This window comes from Tiliqua scincoides, chromosome 1, assembly GCF_035046505.1.
Source record: "Tiliqua scincoides isolate rTilSci1 chromosome 1, rTilSci1.hap2, whole genome shotgun sequence".
Classification (NCBI taxonomy): Eukaryota; Metazoa; Chordata; class Lepidosauria; order Squamata; family Scincidae; genus Tiliqua; species Tiliqua scincoides.
In genome coordinates, this window is record NC_089821.1 from 121,235,034 (window position 1) to 121,260,090 (window position 25,057).

At 45.6% G+C, this 25,057-nt stretch overlaps 1 protein-coding gene across 1 annotated transcript in view; it reads right to left on the reverse strand.

Annotated features, from left to right (window-relative positions):
- The window catches only part of SATB2 (SATB homeobox 2), a 165,661-nt gene extending 153,755 nt beyond the window's left edge, over positions 1-11,906 (reverse strand). The window contains exon 1 of the mRNA XM_066636057.1: positions 11,723-11,906. Coding sequence (XP_066492154.1) covers positions 11,723-11,891 — 169 coding nt within the window. The 5' untranslated portion in view covers positions 11,892-11,906. The remainder of the gene's footprint in view (positions 1-11,722) is intronic.
- Positions 11,907-25,057: the final 13,151 nt, after the last annotated feature.

The window sequence follows — 25,057 nt, forward strand, 5'->3', positions numbered from 1 at the left end:
ATTTTTTGCCATCCACGTGAGTGCTTGGAACCGAACCCACAGGAATCATGAGGCTCAACCTGTACAATTGTGTAAATCAGTACAATGAGCTGAGGGCAAAAGCATTTAACACTATGAAAAACAAACTTAGGAGTAAGGCTACAGCACCACCACCAAGAAGTTTCTTCTACTTTATAAACTGCCAGGTCACAAACATCTATAACTGCAATAAAAAGAAAATAATAAACCAAGCAGTAGAAAGTTTTCATCTCACTTAAAGTATTAGCCTAAAATTTTCACCTCTGCTTTATCCCAATAACAGTTACTCAAAATTTGTCCACATCTGTGAGCCCAAGTCATATATTTTCTGCCATAAATACAGAATATAGCTAACAAGATGAAGTAAACTAAATGCCCCACTTCAGTAACTGCATTTTCTCAAAGTCTAAAAATTGGTAGAGTATGTGACAGGTCCATTTCATTTTTCTTAATGATGTTTTTATTATTCTTTCACCCAATTAAAGCAGAAATGGATATTGCATCTTCTGACTGTATAATTGTTATTGTAATCTGTTTTCGATCACTGCTTGGGAAATTGGTCCAAAACAACATAAACTATCCACAACCTCAAAATGCAAGTCATTTTCTTTTACTACAACACTTAAGGAGACATCTATCATATTGTTCTGCTAGCATGTGAGTATTATGACAAAAAAAGTTGTTTGAAAGTTGGGAAAAGACATTAAGAAAGGCACCTTTTACTGCAAAGTAATGCATAACTCATAACCAAGAATTTTATTCCTTAATAGCCAATAAAATACAAAATATCAACTCTGGAAAATATGCATACCCACTTGTAATATATAAATAATGGAAATGAATATTGCCTAAAAATATGCATTTATATTCCTTAACACATATAGGTTATTCAAAGGGCATGTTTCATTTTTAGAAAAACTCAAACAGCAATATTTATCCTTAAAAAAAGATGACAATCCCAAACCTCATATGGAATGAAGTTAAGACCCAGGAACTTATTTCCAAGTAAATGCAATTAAATTTAGAGTATATCTATATTTCACACTAGGATATTAACTTAGTTGGACTAACATGGGTCCAGAAGATATCTTTTTTACATCAGCTAAGAACTCTGGGCCCAGCACTGAAACATAACTACAATTAATTAAGTTAATGAAAGGAAGAATCTTGATCTACCAAAGAACCAGCATCTTGTAACATGTAAAACAGTTAAAAAAAACTGAATCATGTTCTTAACACAACATGAAGAGAAAGAATCTTGATACTTGAGTCATACTACAAGGCTGAGGTATTACTACAATCCTTCACACCACATGGAAACCATTTCTTCAATGTCACATACTTCCAAATTTACCAGTATAGCGTTAGGCCAGCCATTTTCAACCACTGTGCTGTTGTACACTGATGTGCCGTGAGTGGTCCACAGGTGTGCCACTGGAATTTGGGGGAAGGTCATTTATTTGTAGGGCCAATGGAGATATGGTTCCCCCCCCCAGCGGCATGGTGTGCTTTGTCAATTGTAAAAAACCTGGTAGTGTGCCTTGCCATTTTAGTGGCCTTGTCAGTGTGCCATGAGATGAAAAAGATTGAAAATTGCTGCCTTAGGCTATAATAGATCCTGGGCACATTAACTTAGAATCAAGTTTTAACAGCAGCATACATGGCTCAAGAAACAAAAGACAAATTTCACTGGGACAATTTAATATAGGCCATATTGCATAATTAATGTATCACAAATGAGGACACAGACAGTTCACACAATATTTTTTTTTCTCCATTCAAGCTGTCCTTGGCCATACATGCAGAGGTTATGTTTTTCCATGTAGGCAATAACTTCTATAAACCATGAGGTTTTCATGTTTGTAGCAGTCAAAGTGCTTCTATGATCAAAGAAATTGCTGCCAAACTGGTTCACATTGTATCTGCCATGAGAGTGAATCTTAAAGGAAGTCTGGGATGTGGAGGGAAAAATAATTTACATACAAACATTGTGTGGACAATTAATATCATTAAGCGATAGGGCACTTCACTGTAGCCTTGAAATTGCTCTGTACTTTTTTTCAGATACGATCTGAATCCGTTATTATACCGTATACTTTTCATATCCCTAGATACTAAAATGAGTACAGTACTGTACAGTTAACCCCAGTGTCACCAACACTAATGAAAGGCACAAACGTTTGCTCATAAACTGTGCAAAGAAGCATGCCGTACATTGGCAGTAATATTCCTATCTCTACTGAACATAGATTTATAAAATGTCTCATAGTACAGCATCCTTTTATAAGACAAAGTACAGTTAATCCTATTTTTACTGAGATGTACAGCAGTCTTACCTATATCAACAAAGGCTGTGGTTCATAACTCACAAAAGTACTGTACTAAAATCACTGTGGATTTGTTGCAGTTTATATAATGAACCCTGTAGCATGCAAAATGGCTACACGTATTGTTTTTATACAAGTTCCCAAACACATACTGCAAAGAGCTATATCTAATGATAGCTCTCTACCGCATATTTTTATAACTAACATGTGGATAAAAAAATGTGCATGCACGCACACATGTAAGTTTGTCTTACACTTACAAGTTAAGCGCAAGAAGATGCAGTAAATGTAGGCTGCAATCCCACACTTTCCTGGGCGCACGTCCTACTGAACACAATGGGACTTACTTCTGAATAGACATGCATAGGATTGCACTGTTAGTCATTTCAATAACTCATTACATGTGAAACATGCCTAAGTTGCCATGGTCATTGCTGCTTAGTATACACAGATTTTCAATAGAGCCTTGACACTGCAGTAAGACAATCTTATTAACACCCCTGAAAAAGACATCAGAGAAATCAGAAAATTCACTTTTATTATCTTAGCAATTTTTGTAAAATAAACATTACAAATATATTTAGAAATAGGTACACAATATTTCTATCCACCCTTTCTATAAAATACTCAAAAGGTAGAAATAATATATTTTTCTGGAACAAGTTGCTGGGAAACTCAGTTAGGATTTTGACATTTCCACAAAAATGCTAAGACAATATGAAAAAGAAAGTGTGCAACTGAAAATAGGTTAGGCACATCCTATTGAACTCAATGAGATTAACCCATTTCTGTCCAGCACACAGATGTACACATTTGATCCCTGTAGTGTATACGCAATGTTGGACAGAAATGGCTTTTAAGCACTTGAAATTAATGGGATTTAAATACTTACATCAGATTTAAGCAAGCCCAATTTGCTCGAGATTATATTCACTATTTCTATCTGCTTGTGTCTCAGTTTTTCAGAATTCATTCTGGAACTCAAATGTTATAAAAAAAAACTACTTTTAGCATGTTGGAATTAATCAGTGCATAAACAAATTACTCAGAGATGATAAAGAGCTCAGATAAGGTCCTGTCTTGTATGTTTCTGCAACAACTAATTTTTTTAAGAACCCTGTAAAATACTGATTAAAAGTACACCATCCTGTACATATTAACTTTAATTAAGGACAGCACTACACATTACAACTGCTGCCGGAAACATCCATGTACACATGTTGGAGTAAGCTGCTCTAATCATATTTCCTCTATGCGCATACATCCATTTTTTCCTTCAGCACATTATGCATTTGCTGTGGCAAATCCCAGCAAAAGACTATCATTTCCCAAAACAAAGGTAAAGTTAACATTGCCCCAAGTCAAATGTCAATGGAATATACTTTCAAGTAAGTTTCAGAGTACAGAGCAAGACTTACTCATAAACCTATCTGATAGGCATTTCCCCAGTGTTACTACGAGGGCCCAATCCTATCCAACTTTCCAGCATTGATGCAACCAAGCCAATGGGGCGTGCACTGCATCCTGCAGTAGGAAAGGCCTCCTCAAGGTAAAGGAACATTGTGTCTGCATTGGCACTGGAAAGTTGGATACCATTGGACCCTAAGGGCACAATCCTAACCCGTCATGTCAGTGCTTTCCAGCACTGGCATAGTGGTGCCAACGGGGCATGAGCTGCATCCTGCAGTTGGGTGTCACTCATGGAGGCCTCCTCAAAGTAAGGAAATGTTTGTTCCCTTACCTCAGAGCTGCATTACCCTTATGTCAGTGCTGGAAAGCGCTGACATAAGGGGTTAGGATTACGCCCTAAGTCTTACAGAATTATGATAATGTTGGAACTGATTATGTTAATATTATGAACATTATGAACAGCTTCAAAGAAATCATTGCCACCAACTAATCTTTAAAAGTAAATACCACTAGTAAAGAAACACTTGTACATCGCTGATTCTATTTTTTGTAGCCCAAATCATCTAAAACTCATTCTTAAACACCTGATAAATGTTTAGCACTCTGTGATGAATGCATAGCTCAAATATAGTGAGAAAGATCAGAATGGCAGAGATGATTAAGTATATTTATCCAAAATCATCAGCTCCTCAAATGTTTGTCAGTTGTGGCTTTAGGCCTTAAAACAGTTTCACTTATAGAACGTCTTCATACAAAAGTGCATCTGTTTCTGTGGGGTTTATACAGTAGGAACCAATTAACATAAGATTGATTCATCATTTATCTCCAAGGGGAAAAAAAGATTATATTTTAAGCACACTCTATAGTTCAAAGTCAATATTTTGTGTTGCTGAGAGACTTTCCCTTTTAGTTAGAACCGGCAACGCACTCAGAGAGAGAGAGAGAGAGAGAGACTGTGTGTGTGTGTGTGTGTGTGTGAGTGAGTGAGTGAGTGAGTGAGTGAGTGAGTGAGTGAGTGAGTGAGTGAGTGAGTGAGTGAGCACGCACATGAAATTTTGCTTTGGGATATAAAGTACCTTCAGGCAGACATTGACAGTGTCTAAAGAACCATCTTTTAGCAGTACCAAAAATTGTTGCTGTTAACTATTGCCAAAACATATCCAAGCAATTAACCCAGCAACTTTAATCTAGCCAATATTTCCTGCTATGTAGTTACAAGACATGGAACTAAATTATTCAATGTCTTAGAGTGCAAGCATAAAATTTTACTATAGTTATTCCTAAATACAGTATTAAGATAAGAGATAATGCATTTCATTTTCACAAATGTACCAAATTACCAAAATTTTCACTGTCAGACTGCTTACCATTTAAGTTGCCCTCCCCTTAGAGACTTCATTTTTCATATTATATAAAAATTTCTCTGTAGCTTGCTCTGGAAACAGTAAATTAGCCCAATATCATACAGCATACATTCTACATTATATTACCATTAGAGTGACATGTCTCCCATCACTAACTTCCTATTTACACACATACAGGATTTTCAGAACATTTGAAAGTTACTCTGACATAACCCAGGTTTAGAAAATAAGCTACTCTTCTTTTAAACAACTGTCTTAATAAAGATCTTGTATAACAAGGGAGGACAGTGTAAATCTAATCCATGTAATTCTGCTGACACTAATGCCCACTTCTATGCACATTATCTGGAAAGTACCATCACTGAAATCAATGAAACTTGATTTCAAGTAAAATATGTTAAGGATCAGAACATTCGTGTGAAAGCTGTATTGAACAAGAGGAATTAATAATCTAGATATTAATAGATGACCTTCCCCTCCTGACCTACTACAAAGGAAGTTATTTCTAAATAAGTAAACTTAGGTTTCCTCCTGTTTATCACCACATAAAAAGTATATCAATATCCAGATTCTGGAGCCTATGAAGCCCAAAGGATGATAGAGAGCCATCCTAATATTCCAGGGAGTCTTTCTTATATATTTTTTGAACAGTCACCGAGTTCAACACTTACTGGGAATAAATTCCACTGAACTCAATGAGACTTATAGCACTGTCAAAAAATAGTCTGCACTTCACAAGTACGTATGTACATACACGTTTCAAGTTTTATCACAAAATGCAATAAAAATTTGCTAAAATGCTGAACTAAGAGAGGTTAATAAACACTGATCAGCAAAGATCAGCAGAATGCTCTTTTGAAATTATAAGCATACTTCTTTCCAGCTGAACTCAACCCAAGGCAGCAATCCTTTCCACACTTACCTGGGAGTAAGCCCAGTAGACATGCATAGGATTGGGCTCTAAGGCTACAAACTCAAAATTATTTACACAGAAGTAAGTCCCACTGAATGGAACAAAACTTACTTCTAAGTAACCATGCATAGGATTGTACTGTAAGCAACTGTATTTAGGACAGATGATGGCAAACAAAGCCTGAAAACCACAACCCTAAACACTACTGTGTACCTCAACACACAGTTATAAATCTCTGAAATCACTGAAATTTCTTCTAGATAAATGTTTTAAGTCAGGGTCCAGTCTTTCCACAACACATTGCTCTCTGAACTTTAATTCACTCAATACCATTGTGTCAAGTATTTGACAATGCAGTCCTGTGTGCACTCATTGAAGTCCCCTGCATTCAATGGGGCTCGCTCTCTGGAGATAAACATGCAAATGACTGCAGCCATTCAGCCCAATCCTATGCATGTTTATCCAGAATGATGATCAACTGCATTCATCAAGGCTTATTCTACAGTAAGTATGCACAGGACTGCAAACCTGGTTTTATATAGGATGTCTATGACATCTAATGATCAGGTGCAGGACTAATATTATAGCTGATTTTGACATTATCAAACTCATTGCAATTATGAATTTCTAAAGAACATTTCAAAATCACACAAATCAACCCTAAGCTTCTACTTGACTCTGACTTCATTCTCTAACTCTGACATCATTCTCAATATAGATGCTGAATTGCAAACTGTTTGAAATCATCCACATGTTTGCTTTAATAGACTAAGTATGGAAACACAGAGAAAGGCTATTTTCTTCCTAGATAGCTGACGAAATATAGCATGCTGCAGAAGCATAACTGTAAAGTTATGCTGAAAAGACAAAAACTTTTTTTAAAGCAACAAGCTTCTTTTTTCTAACTAACAGATTAAGAAAAACAAGCCTATATCACCCAAATTTTACACCATTGTAACATATAAGAATCAAATACCTATTTTTAACAATAATATGGTTTTATATAATATAATGAATTTCATAGTAAAACAGTACGTGCCAAATTTGCAAGAGAGCTAATCTGTGGTCTGAACTAGTTTTCATTATGGTATGCTCAAGCCCAACAAATACAGAATCATGAATAGAGAGACTGGCATAATAATAGTACAAAACTCATCATTTAACATTGCTCTCAATCCACTTGCAAAGAAAAACTTCATCTGAAACCAAATTATGTTGTTACAAAAAATTCTGAAAAGACCATTTATATCAATGCTTTGATCACATTTACTATTATGTATTCTATCTGAACGCATCAACAAACATTAGCAGTGATTCTCCCCTAACAGGAATAAACAATATACTCTCCTGCGTATAGTTCAACAACCATTGTTAATTACTGCTAGTATATTGCAAATATTAACAATGCTATATTAGCATTAAAATGAAGATTGTAATCCTGCTTGGGTGTAATTGGGCATTGAATTCATGGGGCTTACTTTCAAACAATTGTATATAATATAAACATCAGGCTCCATCTTTAATGTTTAGGGCTGCAATCCTATGCACACTTAGCTGGGGTAAACCCCATAAAACTCAATAGTTTTTAATCATGCTTATTATGAATAAACCCGTATAGGATCATGCAACAAGGCTTTTTGTTAGGTATATTAAACCAGATTAAGAAGTGTACCTATATCTACTTTTCAAAAGATAGGAACAGTATAATATCTATTACATCAGCTACTGGTATATCAAAATTTGCATTTTTGCCAGAGCAATTATGCAGTGAATTAGGCCTCTTATTAGACCACTGAGAAATTATACAAAAGTTTGGTCTTCCAGTCAAACATAAAATAAAACTGCTTTGGGGGGAAAAAGTTGGTTCTCAACCTAAACAGATGCTTAGTTCTTGAAACAGACTGAATTAAATATACAGTACACAGAACCCAAAACAAAAATGTGTGTTTTAGTAACATTCTAACATCACCATAGACATCAACCAGTATGGCTCAAATATGACATAATATCTTGTTGTCTACATTAGACACTAGTATTTGACATTATGCAAGTTCTGTACTTCACTTTACTGCACAAAAGAAGATTAGTTTGAAAATAAGTTTCACCAGTTTCAACAGAACTTCCCTCTAAGTCAGTGAGATTAGGATCATGGTCTTAAATGGTTAAAACTTGAGACTAATTTTTCATCTTTTAATTAATAAAAATAACTATTATGTGCATTGAAGAATCATGAATACAGATACATTTTGATCATGACTTTTACAAATCTGAATTTCCTGGCCATTAATCACCCTTCTTCAAAATCCTTATGGAGCGAATTACTAACTGAGAGGGGACGCCAATTCTAGTAAGTGAATGTTACCCAGCAGGGATATAAAGCTGTCAACACTATAGAGCTCTTGCTTGCTTTAACCTCTCTCCCAGGCATCAGATGTGTTTTAAAGAGATACTTGCCTTTTTCTCCCACAGACTCACTATAAAAGCTGCCAATCTTGACTATCACAGCACTTCTACTTTATTACATACATATTTAAAACACACCACTTATATAACTGCAAGTTTGTCTTGAAGATGTGCTAGACTATCTAAAGAAAAAAAGTTATCCCTGATCAGTTCAGCTAAACCTACACTTTAAATACAAAAAAAAAAAAAATTACATTCCCAGGGAAAATACTTCTACCAAAAAATGTTAAGCAAATTATAAGTTTAACACTTCATCTCTCAAAGTGTTTACTCCAAAACAGCTATTTATCATTAGCAACCGTTATTTTTTACAATGTTAAAAAATTAGTGAATTAAAACTGCATAGCCATTAAGTTTTCCTTTGCTTAGAAATACCCTCATAAGGCTCATCAGTGATAATACATCTGCTACAGTTCATCACACAGTATAGATTCAGTTATTTGTTTGAAGCAAGACTCAATATAGTATAAACAGATTTTCACAATTAATAGTGAGTTCATAGTGAAGAATCAGTATACTTTGTGGAGTTGTATGTGATTGAAGAGAAACATAAGAAAGGGAAGGCTCGAGAAACCCAATATTTTTAATAGGCCATTCTGAAATCCAGTAATTGTTCTCAGTTCTTCATTAAGTTTCAAACAAACTGACCCACTATACATGAAAAAATCTTGGACGTTTTTTCCATACTTCTATATTCTTCCTTCATACTCATCATTACCTTATTGTAATTGAAAAGTATCTTGTTAGGTCATTTTTGCAGAGTGTTATATACATGACAGTTTTCTTTTCTGACATGTTTAAGTATTTTCTAATCTAGTCGAATCATATTTGAATCTTGCAATAAATGGACAAAAATCTGTAATACTCATCTTTTGGAGCCACACAGGCTTTCAATTCAAACAATTCATAATTTGTACTGGAATGGCTGATCAAATTATGTCAAATTTGTAGTACAATTGGAAGGGTAGTGGCAATAAGCTTCTCATAAGGCAGTCAAGCTAGTTACCTTATAAACTTTTCCAATATAAAGTTAAAATCCATTTTAAACAGTACCGTTCCCTTATAGTCTGCCTTAAGTAATTTAGTATTGAGTATTTCTGATCTGAAATTTTTTCCCACTGTTGTTTACAAATGGCTAAGACGCCAACAAGTGCTAAAACTATAAGAATCGGCCTAAATCTAAGGAGGGTTAAGAGATAGCAGTAGTTTCAATTCCTCACTGGAATCACTGATGGCAGTGAAAGAAAAGGCATCCTCTTCAACAACATCCTTGAGATACAAAAGTCTTCCTGAGAACTCAATAAAATCCTCCATTCTATACCAACCCAGATTCAATCTGCATTACTAATATAAACTTTGTGTAGCAAAACACTGTAACAATCAGAAAGTGGTATGTAGGCCAAATCATTAAAACAATCCTCCCCACAACTCAAGTGCATTTTAGAAGTCCACCAGATAATATTAATGCAAATTTTATAAACATTTAATATACCTAAAGGAGCTGGTAAATGCTTCTCAATTGCACAAAACTGTCCAAGACTCATTTTCAAATATTTAGAAACACAGACAGAGCTAATCCAAAAATACTCTGTTCCTTCTTTTATAAGTTTCTTAATAGCAGAGTATTTAACCACACACATTTTTTTTCTGCTACTCCTAGGAACACACTGATAAGTGACAAGGAGAAAGATTAATTCATCAAAATCTCAGCCTATTGTCTAAGCTTTCATATCCACACTGGAAAGAAGATAGCTAGGATTAACTAAGAATATACGGATAACCAAGGAGGGAAGAAGTGGCAGCCTCTCAACAATTGTTGGCAATTACAAATTCCACTGAGCAACAAATGTTTAGAACACATGCAGACTGGTTACAATGTTAATACATATTGGTTAAAAGACAGCGTGCTGCATTTTTCTAATCACTCAAAATACTAACTCGCTATTGTAAACATAATATATTTTTGCACTTCTTATGCAATAAGAATTTTGTCCACAAGCATTATAGGATGTTGTATGATTTGCAGAATTGCCAGCTTGCCCTGCATTTTTCTCTTCTGCTTTAGAAACTATTCAGAAAGGATACATCCTGTTATAATATTGAAGCAGATTAATATGTTTGCACCAGAAAGAATGCTTAAGGTGAGAACGGCGACATTCAGATCATTACAAGGCTGCATGTCTAGAATGTTAAAAAGTCATCTGCTCAAATTGCTGAAACTGAAACCATGCCATTGGACACAGGGGTAAGAGTTTCTAGAAAGCAAGACATAATCCTTACGCCCCTCTGTCCAACTATATCAGTGCTTCAAAAATTTACTGTGTAGCAGCTTTCCTTAAGAAGAAAAAATGGCCTTGGTTTTGCTTAGGGGGATATTTAAAGTAATAAACAGTCTTATATATTTATGTGGCAATACAGTCCACCAGACTGGGGAAATGAACGTTTCATAGGGAAGTGTGTAGGGATAACAATCTAGAATCTCATCACTGCTACTCAGCTAAGTCAGGGAAATAATCTATGCAGTAGGGGGAGAGCAATTTTCTTCTTTTTTGTGGCAAGTGATTCATAAAAGTACCAAGGTACACATTATTTATCTCTGTATGTTTTCAAGCTAGTAAAATGACCACATCAACTTTTTTAAAAAATGACTAAAATAGTTGCAAGGAAAATTAGGCTGACCTACAGAACACTAGTGTTATCACAAAACAAAGATTTTAAATTTGCTTCCGACTTCAAGTTTCTAGAGTTTATTTAACAAAAATATTAAAATGCTATGAAAAGAATTAGATGTCCTTTATCACTGACAGACCAAACTTCTTTGTAATTTTAGTCAGTTACAGCAATTGCTCAAGAAACGCACGCAGGCACACCCCAAAGCCTTTCTGCATGTCCTTCTAACAGAGGAAGAAAGAATTTAACAAAGAAAAGCTTTCCAGGAAACATTGGGAACTCTTCACTGTGACATAAATCAGTTAACATCTCATACAGGGTGGCAAAGTGCCCAAAATGTGCCACCTTCCATATAAACCTCTTTCCTACATAACCATAATGAAGCCACTGGTTACCAATGAGAAGCAAGAAGGGCAGTAACAGTCAGTTGTTTACTTTCTTCTTGTAACCCTACACCAAGACACTGGAGCTTCAACAACCTGAACTCTGACACCCTGTACCATTACAACTCAGCTGCCAGTCTGTTATGTATACATTAGTTCAACTAGGTTTGTTACCTCCCATTGATTTGGTGACAGAGCCATTGGGCCTCCCTCGGGCTCCCATAGGGCTGCCATTCTGTTCAAGTCTGGCCACCTTCACCGGGGGAGGGCCTTTGACATCAGGGCTGCCGCTTCCTCTGTCTGGGCTATCCCTTAGACAGGGACTCTCACTTCTCCGGTCCATGCTACTTTGAGTTGGAGACAATGTTCCCACTGGCAGATCACAATAAAATGAGCAAGGACCTAAAAAGAGAGGGGGAGAAAGAAACAGAACAGCACCGATTCAGAAACAACAACTGAACGTTGTCATTTAAAAATTAAAAAGTCACATCTACACCACACAGGGATCTGCATAGTATGCAAGAGCTCGCCAGAAGGCTTTGCTTTTGCACCTGACTTGCTAACAGGCTGCCTCTGATGCTGGAGGAGCCCGCAGCTACCAAGTACTGCCACACAAAGGTTCACTGAAGTTGATCATCCATTTAACTTCGGCTTTATAAGCCATGCTATTAAGGGAGCAGTTTACACGCTATGGTTTCCATCTGTGGGGCAGAGTGCAGTTCAGAAAAGCCAGGGACTCAAGCAAACAAATCTATTAAGAAGCAAGTCCGCATCATTAAAGCGGCTAATGCATTTCAGATGGCCAATATAGCGGTCTGGTTATGTACCTAGCGATGCATTTCAACATCCACTCTGCGCTGGGCGAACTGTGCCAGGACTGTGACAGGTACAGAAATGTTAAGGTGTCGCCCCGCTCCCCGACACAATCGGAGGAACATGAATTTCTCCCAAGCAACGTCAGGCAGGCACCCTCGTTTGCACTTGTCAGCGCACTGTCTAGAAATCACCCCGTTCAGGCTAAGCGTTAATCGGTTCTTTACAGCCACTCTTAAGCAAAGCGAGAATCAGGTTCAGATTTGCCGGGGGGGGGGGGGGAAGAGGCAAACCAGAAAACTTTCTCCGCTGGGCTTTGCCCCTCTCTGTGCCTGCAAGTCCTGGAGTGAGCACTGGCAGGTCGGTTCGGTATTTCGTGCCGAAATGCTATTTCGAGCAGATTGAGTTTTCAAGCTTGACTACACAACACAGGAAAGCAGGAACAAGAGCACCCAACTGGGGGGACGCGCCTAGAACAGCTGAGCGAGGCAGCCAGAAAGAAAGAAGGAAGGAAAGAAATGGGGGCGTCATGTACATGCACGGAACAGCACTACTTGCGCCAGGAGCCCCTCGATCACTACAGTCGCAGCCCTCCGCGCGTGTTTCGTTTCGAGCTGCGGCTTCTTCAGACGAGCCTCTGGGAAGGAAGGATCGCCGAGGGGTCCCGTCCTCCTTCTCGTAGTACTTACTGCTTATAGTCTGTCCGTAACTGGGCTGCGTTGGGCTCTGTCCATGGATCAAGAGTAGAGAATCCAGGGTGGAAAGTTTTCTCGGCTCCTCGCCTTCCCGGCCCGCTGCGTCTCCCTGCCCCGCTGCCTTCGCCCCGAGCCCCCGCTCAGAGTGTCGCCCGACCAAGGTGGGTGCTTGGAGGAGCGGCTCTTCCCAAAGGGCGCGCCAGGCGGTGAATGAAAGAGGAGGTGAGATGGGGGGGAGGGAGGGGGGAGGGGGAGGGGGATGCGGGTTCTCACACCTTCAACAAAAAGGGGGGGAAGGAATCCAGGGGGAGGGGGAAGCGAGAGGGATGGAGAGGCTGCCTCCAAAGGGGCCACTACCCCAGGCGAGCGGCAGGAGAAGCAGCAGCAGCAGCAGCAGCAGCCCCGATCGCAGCCGAGCGGCCAGCAGCGCTCGATGTGTCACTTCCAATCTCCCCCCGCCAGGCAGCAGAGCGGCGGCGGCACGAGGGATTCGCCAGAGAGAGACAAATGGTTAGTTGCGTTGAGTCATCACCAGGCGAAGTGAGTCCTTTTCTGGGGTTGTCCTTCTTTGCTGGGGATTTTTTTTTTTTTTTTTTGCGGTGATGGTGGCGATTTTCCCCTCCTCTCCCTCCCTCCTTGCTTCCCTCCCTCCTCCCGGCTCTCCCAGTCCCAAATAACAACAGCAGCTCCCTCCCTCTCTCTCCTCCTCCTCTCCCCCCTCCCTGGGTTGCGTATCTTCCCAGCTCCCTCAGACAGGACAGAGAGCCTGTCCCCCTGCCAGGGCTTTGCTGCTGCTGCTGCTGCTCTCGCCCCCCGGGCCGGTGCGCGCGGGCAGGGGGAGCAGGCGGAGACCCGCCGCCTGGCAGCGCATTCAAAGCCCAGTCAATAAGTCACCGGCGCAGGCACGGGCTCAGGCGAGCCGAACTCGGAGCAAACTTGGAGGGGGAGGAGAGGCGCGTGGAGTGGGGCGGGGGAGAGCCACGCGGGAGGGCGTTCGGGACGAGGGGGCGGGGCGGGGCGGGGCGGAGGGAGGGAAGAGCGGCGCTGTCAGGGAGGGTGGCGGCGCTGGAAGGAGGCGCGCCGCGTGTCCATTGTGGGCGCTCCCCGCCCTTCCGCCTCTGCCCCACGCAGCCGCCTGTGGCTGCGGCGCGGCCTCAAAACAAACGCACATGGCCCTCCCCTCACGCCCACGGGGAGGGAGGAGGGCTGGGCAGGCGGACAACCGCCACCTTGACCTCTGAGGCGAGAAGGTGGCGGCGCCGACCTCTCCCCAGGCCGGCGGAAACGGTCTGTGGGGACTGAAGGAGAAGGCGCGGGCGGGCGGGCGCTGCTCTGCCGCGCGCGGGTGAGTTGTGGGGACCGGGCAGGTGAGGAGGCGGCGGTGGAGTGCAGGGCGCGCCTGGAAAGCGCTCGGTCAACCGCCGCCCTCCCCGCGACGGTTAACGGCCCGTGGGGGGGAGGGCCGCGAGCCACGCACGCGAGCGACCCCCCACCCCATTGGGAAACCGAAGCCTCCCCCCTCCTCCTCCCCCCCCGTGACGGATCCTCCTCTGCCGCGGGACTCCAGGGGCTGCGTCGGAGTCCGAGCGTGGCCTCGAGCTCCGCGTCTTCAGGTAGTGCGGGGGCGATTCCACCTCCCGCCTCGCTTCCTCGCCCTCCTTCACGAGCCCGCCGGCCCTTCCCCCTCCCGCCACCTCTGTTGCGCGCGCTTCAGTCGAAAAAGGGCCGGAACTCCACGGCTTGCAACAGTGGCCGGGCCCCCTTAAGAGAGTCTGAGTTTACGGTGGCGCTAGAGGACCAAACAAAGCCAAAAGCCGGCTGCCTGCGCTCGCGCTCTCATATGCGTTCCTGCGGCCAAAGGCGGACAGGTTGCGATGCTAAAGAGAGAACAGAATCCTTTGACCACCCCCCCCCCCCACAGAAGTTAATAGTGGACAGGCATGAATGGGGGGCACGGTGGGGGGAGGGCAAGGGGCGCTGCCCCTCATGCAGAAGATTCCAGCTGCAGTCCTGGGCGTCTTTCGGTGAGGCAGAGACGAATTTCTCCCTGAAACTAGCCCAATGAGCACGTCTACTCAGAGGTACATTCCAGAATAGTCAATGGGACTTACTCCCAGGAAAGTGTGAATAGGATTGTAGCCTCAGTGTAGATAGATAACTGAGACCTAGAGTAGATAACTCTAGTAGATTGATTGTAGATGACTCTGATCTAAGAGCCCAATCCTATGCATGTCTACTCGGAAGTACATCCCATTAGAGTCAATGGGGCTTACTCCCAAGAAAGTGTGGCTAGCATTGCATCCTGAAGCCACCCTACAGAGTGGGAAAGGTAAGGGGAGAGACACCTTGCAAGGCGGTTCCACCAGTCCTGCAACCCATGGGTGTTTACTCAGAGGTAGGTCACTTTTCAATAGGGCTGAGTTTCAAGTAAGTGGGCATGAGATGCAAGTTCTCTCGTTTCCAGGGATGTGCGGTGCCCTCAGAGTCTCCTTGCAGCTGGATCCGCTTGCAGCGTTAGATGCGCTCGAACCTAAATGAAGTCTAAGGACTTGGTGGCGCCTGACGTCCAGAGGAGAGGGAGCTCAGGCTACAATCCTAGCCACACTTTCCTGGGAGTAAGCCCCATTGACTCTGGGACTTACTTCTGAGTAGACATGCATAGGATTGGGCTCTCACTCTTCGTGTGGTTGAACTTGCACCTGACACTGAGCGTGTCAAAAGGTGGGAGAAATACCCAGGCTTGTTTTCTCCGGTCCCAGACACACTGCAGGCGCCTGGGAGGGCGATCCCTGTCGTGTCCGTTTCAGGTGAGAGTAGCCCAACCTCCAGGCCTCTGCAGCAGACTGGCAAGAGAGCTGTGTGCGCGCATAGGTGCAGGGAAGGTCGGGTCGCCCGCCTGCTTCGCGCAGAAGAGGCCTTCGTTCACACGCAAGCCAAGCTGGAGCTACCCTCTTCCCACTAGGTGGCAAGCCGTGGTTTGTTAGCCGGGGCTTAGGAGGCGGAGGCGAGCGGCTCGGGGTTGGGGCTCTGCTGGAACTCGAAGCCTGAAGCCGAGAGCGGCGACTGTTGCCACTGCCTCTCCCCTCCTCTCCCAAGGATGAACAGAGGCTGCCGAGGGCTCGCCCCGCACGAGCAAGTGTTGCCTGGCAGCCTGGAAACCGCGGAGGACCCCGATGAGGGTAAGAGAGCGTTTCCACCGGCAGTCGGAGGAGGGCAACGGGGCCCCCTCCCGGGAAAGGCAGCGGCTCCTCGGCGGAGAATGTCCTCTCCACCCTCATCTCTCCTGTGTGCCTTAACATACGCTCCGGTCGCTTCTTGCTTTGGCAGTCCAAAAGGAAGGGGGGCGGAGGCCGCCTGCCTGAACTTGGGCCCGGGCTGAAGATTCCGCCTGCTGAGGTGCGGGGACTGCAGTCCTGCCCGCCTTCCCACAGCTGCTGTTTGACCCAGGCTTGTTTGAAACGACTGACAGCCCAGTCCTCCACATGTCTACTCAGATGCAAGTGCCATTAGAGTGAATGGGGCTTACTCCTAGGAAAGTGTGGCTGTGACAGCCCAAGCCTATGCATGTCTACTCAGAAGTAAGTCCCACTGTTGCCAATGGGGCTGACTCCCAGGAAAGGGTGCATAGGATTGCAGCCTGATAGCTCAATCCTATGCACTTCTGCTCAGATGCAGCTCTCATTGTAGTCAACGGGGCTTACTCCCAGGTAAGTATGGCTAGGACTGTACTCTGAAAGTCGAAGCAGTGGAAGTACTGCCTGTGTCCAAGCAAGCAGGAGTGAGGAATGGCTCTTCCGGGAAAGGGAAGTGATCGTCGCTAGAGTGGTGAGGACTTTCGAAAGAACGCTGCACAGTTTAGCTTCAGAAAAGAAAACAAAGCCCCTCCCCCCCATTGCCAGTAAAGTTTGCACGAGTAACTGCTAAACTTTGTTCTTCCAAGCTGGCGGCTTGCAGCAGGAGAGCAGGTTTCCTCTTACCTTTCAGCATGCGGATCGGTAGCCCCAGTAGGAAGACCTGGGGGATTTAGGGCTTGGATAAGGACAGTCTTTCTGGGTGGGCGCAGCCAGGCTCTTCCCCGTCCCAGGCCGACTCGTCCCCGCCGAAGCTCAGCGGCGGCCCTCCGGAGATTCGCCCCGCGCTCATAAACGCGCTCGCCGCTGGCTGAAGCCTCCGGACGGAAGGAAGGTGTGGGCTTCCATGCGGTCGCCGAGCTCGCTTGCCACCTCAGCTGTTTGCGGGCCAGCCGAGTGCGGGACGTTCAGGTTCAGGTTCAGCTTCCCCGGCGTCCCATCCATATTTGATCGAGTTAATATTTGATGGGGATTTGGGGGGACGAGGGAGCCTGAATTATTCAGGCGCATTTCAATAATGCATCCCGTGACAGGCGCCGGGGGCCGCGGCTCGGAGCGTGGGTCGCACCTTTCGCTTTCGTTCGGCTCTCCCGCCTCTTCGATCAGGGACGAACTTCCCGTTCGGGGCAACCTCTTACGAACCCCTTGAAGGCAACGCTTCGGCACCGCTCGATTGTCAGAAGGTTGTAGCCATCGATCCTGGGAAACCCCGAGGCATGAGGATGGAGAACTAGTAAACGCCGTGCGAACGAAACGATTCCCTTTCATTTCCGCTCCTGCTGGGTTCTTGTGGGACGTTTTATCTTTTCTTCCTGACCTCTTTGTTAACTTTAATCGCCCAAATTGCAATTCTAAGCACACTCGAAGTGTAATAAATGGATGGAAACAAGAGTCTCATCCGTGCACACTTTTTTCTTCCCCTCCCCCCAAAGACCTTTTCTGTTTCAAATTATGGATGGTTTCCCTCGTTGATCGTTTTCACATATTGTCTTTATTTGGACAGGAAAAAAAAATCTTTTTTCCCTCCTCGTCAACGTCAAGCCCATTTTGATCATCTAATAACCTTATTTTCAGGATGTGAACATCTAGCTCGGCAGTGTTTTTTCCACTGGTATATTTTGATGTGTGTCTTTAAAAAAGGATTATTAACTGGAGGCAAAAGCGTTGGCACGGTTTTCTTTAGTTTTGAGAATGCGGAAGGAGTTTAATAATTCGGATGCAAACATCTCAAGGGTTGGTCTTCCCCATTTTCATGTTGATGTTTTTATATATATAAATACATTTGATATTTATATATAAATAGAGAGAAAGTTGGACATGACTAGGCTGTTCACTGAGGCTTAACTTTACCTTTATATATATGTATATATAAAACCTTGGCAAACAAAAAGCTCAAACACAGCATCATTACTTCAGTGTCATGATCTAAATAATGTATGAAAGAAATATTCTCCTGCTTTGGGGGATGGGCAGAGGTCTTTCTGTGCCCCTTGAAATAATTATTTGAGGCGGTGGCTATTTGCTCTGCCCCTTTCGTTTGAATGGGTCACCAGCAGTGGGTGTCACGGTCTGTCTTTCTTGTCTCCCTCCTTTGGAAGGAGAATCGGGCTGCAATCCTATCTACACTTATCTGGGAGTAAGCCCCATTGACTATAATGAGACTTACTTCTGAGGAGATAAGCATAGGATTGGGCTCTCAGTGGGCAAGCGCTTCCACTTCCGAGACGGGCAGAAGCAACAGAGCAATCAGGACCCGGTCAGGCTTCTCTCTTGGTTGGTAGCTGCCTTCCTCGCAGTGTCCCGAGTGACAAGTGACCAAAGAGGCTTTCGGACGGGGGGATCATCCCACACACCCCCGCCCTCGTGCGATTCAGATCAGGGGGAGCCACAGAGGCCGGAGAACCTCTTCCTGCCTTTCTCCTCTGCGGCCTGGCCCTTCCTCGCGCCGCAGGCGGCGGCGCTTGTCAGATCCAGGGGCCGAGGCTGGCAGATTGCCCCAAGACTAACAGAGCGCAGGCACCCGCCAGCAGCTGGAGAGGCCTCGGAGGCCGGCGGACGGCCATGCGTGCCTTCTTGAGGGAGAGCTGACGGCAGTCCCGGAGCTAGTCGGGACTTCCCAAGAAGACGCGGGCGTGCACGTCTGATGGGGCTGGCCCGGGAGCACACGCGAGTGCGGGGCCTGGGCTGGCGGAGGAGACTCGCCCCGGAGCCGCTCCTGGGGCGGAAGGGTTCGGGGCTGTATCCTGGGCCGCGATCTGGGCCTCGCTTTTCTGTCCCCGCCCTCTCTCTCCCTGCGGAACACGCTCGACCCGGGGACTTCAGGCTGAGGACGCGCGACTGGAAGGGGCAAGGGCCCAATCCTTTGCAACTTTCCCGCACTGATGCAGCTGCAGTACAACCCCAAGACAAGGGAACAAATGTTCCCTTACCTTGAGGGTGCTTCTGTGACTGCCCCCCACTGCAGGATGCAGCCCATGCACCATTGGCTGGATGGACGGAGTGGATAGGGAGATGCTCTTTACACTCTCACATAATACCAGAACCAGGGGACATCCACTAAAATTGAGTGTTGGGCGGGTTAGGACAGACAAAAGAAAATATTTCTTTACTCAGCGCGTGGTCGGTCTGTGGAACTCCTTGCCACAGGATGTGGTGCTGGCGTCTAGCCTAGACGCCTTTAAAAGGGGATTGGACGAGTTTCTGGAGGAAAAATCCATTATGGGGTACAAGCCATGATGTGTATGCGCAACCTCCTGATTTTAGGAATGAGTTATGTCAGAATGCCAGATGCAAGGGAGGGCACCAGGATGAGGTCTCTTGTTATCTGGTGTGCTCCCTGGGGCATTTGGTGGGCCGCTGTGAGATACAGGAAGCTGGACTAGATGGGCCTATGGCCTGATCCAGTGGGGCTGTTCTTATGTTCTTATGTTCATTGGCAAGGCTGCATGGGTGCTGGAAAGTTGGATAGGATTGGGCCCTCAGTTGCCAAGTCAAAAAGTAAGAACCTCATGAATATCTGCGAGAGAGAAAGTGTCTGCTTTGAGCCCCTCAAAACGTTTCATTTGTGAGCGGATACGTAGACTGTTTCACGTGCATGCCTCAAAGTGTGCTGTGTGAACGCGACAACACGTGTCTCGGATAGGGACACGTGTAAAAGAGCCACGGTTGGTTGCAACTTCCTGTTGACTGTACACAAGAGGTTTACTTCTATGTTTACTTCTAAGTAAAGTAAACATAAGGTTTACTTTATGTTACTAAGTAAACTAAGGTTTACTTCTATGTAATAAATGCCTCCAAACGTTGGCGGCTGCGGGCGTCCGTCGCCAAGAGAGAGCCAGTGTAGAGCAGACGCGCATCAGAGGTGGAAAAGGCTCCTGTACTTAGAGGAGAGAGAATGGCGACGAGTTCCTGGGGGGGGGGGGCCCGGAAAGGAAATGCTGAGGGATACGGGGGGGGGCACCTCAGTCTTAAATTTGCTTCTCTGGAAGGAAGCCCCATTGATTTAAACGGAACTCTCCAGGCTTCGGTCACAAGCTTGTTACTTAGACTTTACTCCTATGGTGCTCAGGGGGACTTGCCCAGGACTGCAGCCTTGAAAGACCGCGCTTAAGGCTGTGGCGGGGGGGGGGGGTTCGAAGGGTGCTAGACGGGGGGATCATCTCTAGGTCAGCCGTGCTGTCGCGGCCCCGGTTGAAGAGATGAATGACAGAGGGGCTGCTTCTTTAGGATCCTCCTCCCTCGGGCCCAGGAGGAAGTACTCCCTCTGAACTGGAACCGAGGATCAAGGACCACAGAATAGCCAACGCCGCAGGACAACTTGATTCTTGTCTCTCACCCTCAGCCCTAGTAGTAGGGCTTCAGTAGCCCTGCCAGCATTTGTTGCTCGTCCAGTGGGGCTGGGAAGAAGGGAAAGGGGCTGTTGCTGCTTAGGCCCAGTGAGTAGGGCCTAAGCTGAGAAACAGCGCTCTGGCTGTTCCTTTAAGGACACAATTTAGATTTTTAATTATTTGTAAATTGTTTTAATTATTGTTTTTAATGTATTTTTAAATGTTGTAAGCCACCTTGTGTGCCCTTTGGGCACAAATTATTATTATTATTATTATTATTATTATTATTATTATTATTATTATTATTATTGCGCTGGCCCCACTGGAAAGCCTCCCCCCTTTTTAGGCTCTGGACGGGCAAAGAGGGTTCCACCAGCGAAGCTATCTGGGCTCATCCTGAGAAACCAGGATGCCCTCACCTAAAGTGTGGCAAGAGAGAGACTGACTTGGGGCTGCAGCCAGCAATGGCAATTCAAACTCCAACCTTGCTTCTGCTTTGCTTCCAAAGGCTTCGCCTTCTCGCAGCGCCACCGCGCGGTCAGGCCGGGAAACACAAGGCAAAGCGATTTGCTCCGGCGGAGAGGTCCCGTCGAGTCTTTTGCGCTCAGCAGCCCAGAAGCGAGTTCTCCAGGGGCGATGGAGCTCTGCTTACGCTCCCCTCCAGCCGCCTGGAACGTGGGCAGAGCCAGTTCCCAGCAGGGTCATCTCGCAGCTGCAGGGCATGGTTCTTTAAGACCGGCAAACCCCGCCTAGTCTGTTCAGGAGGGATCAAGCGACCCTTCGCGTTTAACAGACCTGGCTTTAGGGTGGAATGTCTGAGAGCTTGTCGGTGGAAAAAAAGAAGCAGGGTGGAGAGATCAGGGGCAGGGGGAGGCCTGCAAAGCGACTAGGCTTGCACAGGGGGGTCCATTGTCAGATCCATCCGAAGCAAGTTTCCTGGGAGGGAGATCCCACTGAGTTCAGCAGGACTTCCTTGCAGGAAAATTTTCATTGAGGTGGCTCTGCTGCCCTCACCATCCCAGGAGTAGAGAGGGCTGCGAACTGATGGTGCTCCTCCTTCCAGCCTAGACCAACTCACCCCCGCAGGAATTCCTCCCAGTCAAGTGGCTGCCTCCGGAGAGAAAAGCTGTGAAACCTGGGGGACTAAGGGCCCCACCCTACCCAACTTTCCAGCACCGGTGCAGCTACAGTGCAGCCCTGAGGTAAGGGAACAAGTGTTCCCATACCTTGAGGAGGCTTCTGTGTCTGCCCCACCACCACAGGATACATGGCAGCACTGGAAAATTGGATAGGATTGGGCCCTAAGGCTCAGCAGAGGCAAGAGGGTTGAACTGAGCAGGTGGGCTGCAGTGGCCAAGCCCCTCTCACTCCAGTCCCCACCACTACTGGCCAAATTTTGCTATTTCCATACTGGTCATTTCCACCACTTCTGGAAATGGGGAGTGGCTCCCAGGGCGGCCTTAGAGGATCGTGCCGCCAAAGGGTTGGAAAAGCACCCTACAAACGCTGTGCAACCCGCGAGAACTGTGCCTGTTCTCGGAAGTCAGCCCCACAGTGGGTCTTCCACAAGTCTGACCAGCCCCAGGTGCGGACCGGTTGAGGCTGGCCACGCTGTGGCCCCCGATCTCCTCTTCCGGTGCAGGAGGCTGAAAAGTTGCCTGTTGCCAGTGGCGAAACCGACTCGCTTTGCTCCACCGTCCCAGCCCGCAGGTGCACACATTTTATCCCTGTTGCGTATGCGCAACGTTGGGCAGAAATAGCTTTAAAAGGGGGAAATGGGGGCTCAAAGATTTTGTTCCAGTCAAGCAGACTCTGGCTCCTATCATGCCTAATCCTGTTGGGCTGTAACCTTTCCCTTATAAGAACATAAGAACAACCCCACTGGATCAGGCCATAGGCCCATCTAGTCCAGCTTCCTGTATCTCACAGCCGCCCACCAAATGCCCCAGGGAGCACACCAGATAACAAGAGACCTGCATCCTGGTGCCCTCCCTTGCATCTGGCCTTCTGACATTGCCCATTTCTAAAATCAGGAGGTTGCACATACACAGCATGGCTTGTAACCCATAATGGATTTTTTCTCCAGAAACTTGTCCAATCCCCTTTTAAAAGGCATTCAGGCCAGATGCCATCACCACATCCTGTGGCAAGAAGTTCCACAGACCGACCACACAGCTGAGTAAAGAAATATTTACTTTAGTCTGTCCTAACTCTCCCAACACTCAATTTTAGTGGATGTCCCCTGGTTCTGGTGTTATGTGAGAGTGTAAAGAGCATCTCTCTATCCACTTTATCCTTCCCCTGCATAATTTTGTATGTCTCAATCATGTCCCCCCCTCAGGCGCCTCTTTTCTAGGCTGAAGAGGCCCAAACGCCGTAGCCTTTCCTCATAAGGAAGGTGACCCAGCCCAGTAATCATCTTAGTCGCTCTCTTTTGCACCTTTTCCATTTCCACTATGTCCTTTTTGAGATGCAGTGACCAGAACTGGACACAATACTCCAGGTGTGGCCTTACAATCGATTTGTTTTGTTCTCAATACCTTTCCTAATGATCCCAAGGATAGAATTGGCCTTCTTCACTGCCGCTGCACATTGGGTCGACACTTTCATCGACCTGTCCACCACCACCCCAAGATCTCTCTCCTGATCTGTCACAGACAGCTCAGAACCCATTAGCCTATTTGTGAAGTTTTGATTTTTTGCCCCGATGTGCATGACTTTACACTTACTTACATTGAAACGCATCTGCCATTTTACTACCCATTCTGCCAGTTTGGAGAGATCCTTCTGGAGCTCCTCACAATCAACGTCTGGTCTTCACCACTAGGAAAAGTTTGGTGTCATTTATGAAGAGGTTGAAAAGCACCAGTCCCGGGACAGATCCTTGGGACACACCGTTTTTCACCTCTCTCCATTGTGAAAATTGCCCATTGACACCCACTCTCTGTTTCCTGGTCTTCAACCAGGTCTCAGTCCAGGAGAGGACCTGCCCTCTAATTCCCTGACTGTGGAGTTTTTTTCAGTAGCCTTTACATCCCTCTCCCCACCGACACCTGCTTTCCCCTGGGTCCTGCTCCAATCAGGAGAAGTGACTCTCAGATACTCGTGTACTGACATTTTAAAAGCAAAAAAAGTTCCATTGGGCCTTCCTTCTCGCTCCAGAACTCTTGGGGCGGCTGGAGTATGTGCTTAGGATGGAGCTGTGAAGCAGTGGAGCTCCCCCCCCCCCCCACTCGATCCTAAGCTCAGGTTTCCACTAATAGTAAGTCCTAGAGACCCGTTTCGAAATCAGCGCCACTGAAATTACTTTCTTTCGAGCGCTCCTTCCCACTGCCTTCCCGGGACCCTGCGGACAAAAGCGTTTATGGAGGTAAAGCTTAAATACAGCCCTACTAACCACTCATTTGTGTGGGTCGACCAAGTCCTCAGCACTCTCTACGCTACTCACTGCTGATATAGCGACTGGAGATCAGATCGACGTGGTGGCCTCTGGGGGCTTGACCTGAACTCACCGGGGCTTCAGCAGGACACATCCGTCTGTGTTTGAAGAATGAGTGTGCAGGGAGCCGCGAAGCCACGTGGCATCTGCTACTCGTAAGGAAGTCGCACCCAAGATTGAGGTAGTTCTCTAAAGACCCTGCAAGAGCGAGATCTTTCGAAACCCGTGTCGACCTCAGGCTGGCGAAGCCACCATCAAACTGAAGATGGTTTTCTGCGCTGGGAGCTGTCAGCGGTAGACACGGATTGCTCCAGCCCCATTTACAAATCCCCCAGCGGTCTGGCACAACGAGGGGGACTTCGCCCGCACCCCGATCGGAACCACGCTGATTGGGAATGGGTTCTCACCAAGTACCTGCCGAGGACGCTGCCTGATCCACAAAGAATCGTTTCTCAAAGGAGAAAGATCTTTAATGGTCCGCCTCAAGCAGCGGAATTCGTCAACTTTTTCAACTGAGGGACTCCGCTTAGCACTCAAAGTTTAAATTACAATTTTAACTATCAATTTAGAGTTTAAACTTCACCACCCAGTCCAAACCCTCTGTAGGTTTGTCTCGCTGGTGTGTTTGGGACTGCAGCCCGATTGGGAATCAAGAGGGTGGATTCCAAGAAAACCCATTTCCAAGAAGGTTCCGCAGCCTTATTTTTCATACAACGGAGAGGAGGTTTCAGTATTAACCGAGACGCGACATAAAATCGAAAGTAACGATGCTCCCGTTTTCTTCCTCGAAAGGGAGGGTAGTGCAAGGCGCCTGTCAGTCAAATCCTGTCTCTGTTCGGTTCGAAAAAGCTCATTCCCACTCTCCCGGTTGTGGCTGCAACCCT